The sequence below is a fragment of the Harpia harpyja genome, chromosome Z (assembly GCF_026419915.1).
Source record: "Harpia harpyja isolate bHarHar1 chromosome Z, bHarHar1 primary haplotype, whole genome shotgun sequence".
NCBI lineage: Eukaryota > Metazoa > Chordata > Aves > Accipitriformes > Accipitridae > Harpia > Harpia harpyja.
Window position 1 is genome coordinate 44493097 of NC_068969.1, and position 4976 is coordinate 44498072.

A 4976-nucleotide genomic window follows, 5' to 3' on the forward strand; every position below is an offset into this window, starting at 1 on the left:
ACCATGCCCGTGCACCACATCCCCCAGCCCTGTGGCCCCATCCGCTCCACCAGCCTTCACACTCTCTCTGGATGTTTCCAGCTGCCATTTATTTTCTCTTTCTCTGGGCTAAGAAGAGCTCATCCCTGTCCTGGAACATAATAACAACAATAACAATAATAGTAATAACAATGACAACAACAACAACAGCAACCAGCAATAATAGTAATAATAATAGTAATAATAATAGTAAAACAAACAGTGGCATGTGTCTTTCTGCAATCAGTTTTTCTGTACCTGTTTCAGCCAGGCTTGCTCATGTGCTCTTGCCCTTCAAGAATAAAGCAAGTGCCTTACAGAAATCTCTTTTTTCTCACAAGTCTCTGGATTTCTCACCTAAATTTGCTCCTTTCAGCATCAAATATGAAACCTGTTTGGAGGAGTGCTTTTCCCACATGTCTGCCTTGGCCCATGCAGCCCGTCATCTCCCTGCTGGTAGAAATCAGAGCTGATTCTGGCACAGACACCCACAGATGAATTGTGATCCAGGGAGAGGCACGAAGTTCCTTCAGTGGTCCCTCTTTTATGGGAGTAAAATGCAAAGCAGCAAAGATGATCCTGCCCACAGTGGTTGCCCCCCTGCATTGCCTTCCCAGCCCAGTCCCTGCAGCTGGGATGAACCCTGCCCTCTCCCAAGGGAAAACCTGAGGTCCAAAGTGCCTGTGCTCATCATGGTCCCTCTGGGTGCTGGTGGGGCAGGGAGCAGCCATTGGCCAAGCCAGTGCCAGAAGACATGAACCTCAGTTTCCAGCCCTGTCCTGACCTGGCTGACAGCCTGGTGAAAGCACGCAGTAATGCAGGTGGTTGCAGTAATTTTGGAGTAACCCTCAGCCTCTCCATCTGAGTGCTAGGGATTCCCGTGTGTGAAATGAAAACATCTTCCAAAACACCATCATCAGAACAGTGACTTTATTAACAGAGACAAACAAAGGACTAAAACACATTATGAGTTTGCTGAAACACACAGTATACCTATGGAGGACAGACATATTTATATACATCAGTTCATTGTAGAAACTTGAGCAATTTGGTCTAGATGACTAGGATATCCCCTGGTAGTTTGCAACGGATCCAGACAGCTTTCTCTCCGTGGTGGCTCCGGTAAAGCAACCGATTTCCCCCCCAGTCCCACCCCAGCCAGGCTAGTGCCAGACCCCTGAACACCACCGGTATCTCATTCGGGACTTTCTCCAGCGCGGGGTGAGCACGGTTGGACTCGGCCTGAGACCGGCAGTGCGGGTAAAACCCCGCCGCGGGCTGCCCGCCGCTCCCTCCGGGGTGTGCCGAGTTGGGCCCTCTCAGCTGCGGGGCAAGAAAAAGTGGGGCAGGGTGCTTTGAACACATCCGCTCCCCCCCCCCAACGACCGAGGGGATACCCTGGCCCCGGACCCTCCGGCCGGCAGCGTGTGGATGTTCCCCGCCTCGGGAAGGAGCCGGGCACCCGGGGGCACGGCACGGGGCCAGCCCCGCGCCCGGGCACGGCTCGGCACGACTCGGCTCCGCACCGGTACGACACTTCAACTCCCGGTACCGGCACCTCTACTCGGCAAGGCACGGGCTGGGTTTTTCCTGGACGGACAAAATCAAACGGGGAAGGAGGGAAGGGAGGGGAAGGGGGCGGGAGGGGGGAGAGAAAGAAAACAGCTCCACGGGTGTCGGATGTCACGGACGGCGTTACACGGGCGACACGGAGGCTTCTCGCTGCCTTTCTCGGGCGGACGAGCCGCGCGAAGTCGCCGCCGCCACCCCGGGCAGGCACGTCGGGGTGGGGAGACGTCGGTGCCTGCGCTCCCGGCGGCTTGTCCCGGGGCGTCCCCGCTTACAGGCACTTGAGGAGGAAGGAATTGCACGAAGTCCCCCGCGGGCAGTCGCAGAGCTTCCCGATGCGGGCCCCCTTCCTCACGGCGCACTGCTCCCCGGCGTCGCACTGCGGGCAGCGGCAGGCGGTGAGGGGGACGCTCCGCCGCGTCCCGTCTCGTCCCGTCCTGTCCCGTCCCTTCCCGCCCCGCCGGGGCACTCACCATGGGCACCTGCCCGAACTTCTTCTCGTAGTGCGGGACCCGCTTGCTCTTCAGCTTCTCCAGCACCTCCTGCAGCGCCTCGATCTGCCGAGAGACCCCCACAGGCTCCGTCAGGCCGCGCCCGGCCCGGCGGCGCCCCCCGCCCCCGCCCCGGCCCCGGCCCCGGCTCCCCGACCCACCAGCTCCTTCTCTCGGGAGGCGCCGCCGCCGCCGCCGCCGCCGCCGCCGGGGGGCCCCAGGTCGCGGGTGCGGCGCGGCGGGGTCGGCCCCTGCCCGCGGGCGCCCAGCAGCAGCGCGGCCGCCACGGCGCAGAGCGCCAGCGTCCGGCAGCTCTCCATGGTGCTGCCGCCCCGCCGCCGCCGCCGCCGCCTTTATAGCGCCGCGCCCGCCCCGCCGTGCGTCAGCGCCCCCCGCCGCCGCGCCGCGCCGCGCCTCGGCTCGGCTCGGCCCCCCCCACCTCCCGACCGCACCGCTTCTTGCCCCAACGCCACCCCGGCACGGCTCGCCCCCTGTCCAGGCAGGCTCGGCACAAACAGCGGAGCCGGCTCTGAGGGTGAAGGAGGGGAAAGCGGCCCCGCCCGCCCGCACACCCGCCCGTGTCTTGTCCACGGCGAAGGGCTGCGTTGTCCCCCTGTTGTGCAAGAAGAGTGGGAGGCTCTTCCCTCCACCGTGGGGGTCGGGAAGGAGGAGGGAGAGGGAGGCCGGTGGACACCCGCAGAAGCGAGTGGAGGTTGGGCCGTCCGGGAGACCAGGCTTGGAAATCAACCCAGGGACCTGAGAGGAGGGAGAGTTAGTAGCCCGGGGGCTAAGGAAAAGCATGGTGTGTTGGGAGGAAGACCCGGGATAGGAGGATCAACCTGAAGGAGTCGGGCAGGGGGAGAAGATAAAGATGGTGAGCAACCAGCTGATGAGGATGGGATGCTTGAATGAGGACAGGTGGGGCTAGCCACCCACAGGGTGGGAAGAAGGCTCAGGGCCACGGAGAGCAAGGTAAGCGGCAGCATCAAAAGGCCCAGGATAAAAGTAATTGCTGGTACTCTAAGAAGAACTCTGAAATGGCGCTTGAGGCCAAATGTCGCATTACCGAGCAGGTGCTCAGCGAGCGTTATCTGTCCTGTGTGCGAACTAAGGCCACCTCCTTTTGGAGAGAGAAAAAGCACAGTCACCAAAAGGAGACCTTAGCATCAGTGCACTCATCTCCATTCAGACCTTCTTACTGACTCTTGGCTCTGCAAGCTCGGTGGCCTCATGTTCATCAACACCATGGCCAAAAAGCTCCCTGGCAGGCCTAAACCTGCCCAAGCCTCATGTTCATGGTGGGGGACAGGAGGAAGACGGGAGGAGCTTCCCCCACTAAGAAAAGCAGTGGTGTGCCAAGGAGAGCAAGCAAGACGAGGGGCAGTGCTCAGCCCTCTCCAGGCTCACGTCTCCAGGCCAAGGCTGCGGCAGAACAGGGGGGAGCTGAGCATCAGCTTTGCTGTCATGAGACATTTGACCCTCTGGCGTGATGGTTGTGGGGACAAGGAGGCAGTGAGCAGGGTCTGCCTGCGAGGAGGCTCCACTCCCAGCTCCCAGCTGTGCAGTGGCATGGGGATGTTCCTCCCCTCCAGCTAGCGGCAGCAGGAGCTGGGCTGGGTCTCCCTAGGTGGAGGGAGGATTATCTGGAGAAGGAGGAATTTGGAAAATCTCGTTAACAGAACTCTCCTAGCTGGTCATTTCTAGGGGAGCTAGGAACAGCCTGAAAAGGCAAAGCAATGTGAGGAAAAAAAAAAAAAAGTTGCTTAAAGAAAATTAAACAGGCCCAGGGACATATTTTTCCAAACAGGAAGGCAGTGTTTAAAGGGACCAAGAGGAGTGCGGCTTAACAAGTAATTTTCAACAGCACCACTTTGTTTCAGGCAATAAAAAGACTCCAGTGTCTCTCACTATCATGCTGCTTGCCTCCCAAGCTGTGTGTTCACCTCTTGCTGTTACCTCCTCCCACACTCTCCTATTGATCATCACATCCAGCAAAGGTCTCATTTGTAATTGCTGTTCGGAGTAGACAGCCTCTGTGTGTTTGCACGAATCCTCCAGTCTCATTTTGCCACAGGGAAGGCTAAGATGTCAGATATCAGGCTGGTGGTGAACCAGTCATAGCAAATCCCATATCCCAGGCTGGAGCAAAAATGCAGCTACATGAAGTACTGGAAATGGTGGGATTGCCAAAGCAAATTTTCTTAGAGCACAGAAGTAACACAGGCTAAGAAAAACACAGCACTTCATACAGAGAGGCAGATATATGGCCTATTCAACTTCAAAAGCAGCATCTGTGAAGCCTGACCAAAAATTCAAGCCATATTTTATAGTATGAGGATTACTCATGCAGTGTTGAAAACTACCAGAGATGCTCGGAAAACATCACTGTTTCTTTCCAACTTGCACTTCCAGTAAAAAGCTGAATTTGTTAGTTCCCCCAGTAAAATTATTGTTGAATCTGGAGGCAATTCCAAATTTCTATTTCCAAAAGTCATTGTATCTGTCTGGCTACAGACACCCACAAAACTGTACATTTCTGTGCCTGTTACTGTCTGTATCACTGTCTCCACAAACATCCCTGTCTCCTGCTCCCTATTCAGCCGTTCTTGTAAACTTTTTCTCCAGCACTGGGGGGTAAAAAAGTCATCAGACACAGGATAGCTGAATATCAGAGTGTCAGAAGCTACCATGTCAAGGAGCAGAACAGGGTCAAGGCATAAAAATGCAAAATCACTGTTTACAGGTACAAAAAGGCAGGTACTTTTTGACAGCATCAGTAGCCAGTCATAAGACAACTGGCTGTGAAATTAGGGGAGTCTGTGGCACTACAGAGCTCAGCTCCAGATAATCTACACGAAATGCTGTCAAACCTCAGAGATGGAAAGCTCTGTTGTAGCT

General features: G+C 56.6%; 1 protein-coding gene across 1 annotated transcript; it reads right to left on the minus strand.

The window, feature by feature from the left end:
* Positions 1–931: 931 nt before the first annotated feature.
* CARTPT (CART prepropeptide) lies at positions 932–2407 on the minus strand. The gene is made up of 3 exons (XM_052777961.1): positions 2240–2407; positions 2061–2144; positions 932–1966 (listed from the first exon to the last, which is right to left on the minus strand). Exons 1-3 carry the CDS (start codon positions 2396–2398, stop codon positions 1859–1861), a joined length of 351 nt encoding a protein of 116 aa, XP_052633921.1. The 5' UTR covers positions 2399–2407; the 3' UTR covers positions 932–1858.
* Between the last annotated feature and the right edge of the window lie 2569 nt (positions 2408–4976).

Coding starts and splice junctions, on each gene's coding strand:
- CARTPT (XM_052777961.1), bottom strand. CDS start 2,398: ATGGAGAGCTGCCGGACGCTGGCGCTCTGCGCCGTGGCGGCCGCGCTG. Junction 2,145..2,239: donor CCTCCCGAGAGAAGGAGCTG/GTGGGTCGGGGA, acceptor GTCTCTCGGCAG/ATCGAGGCGCTGCAGGAGGT. Junction 1,967..2,060: donor AGTTCGGGCAGGTGCCCATG/GTGAGTGCCCCG, acceptor CGCTGCCCGCAG/TGCGACGCCGGGGAGCAGTG.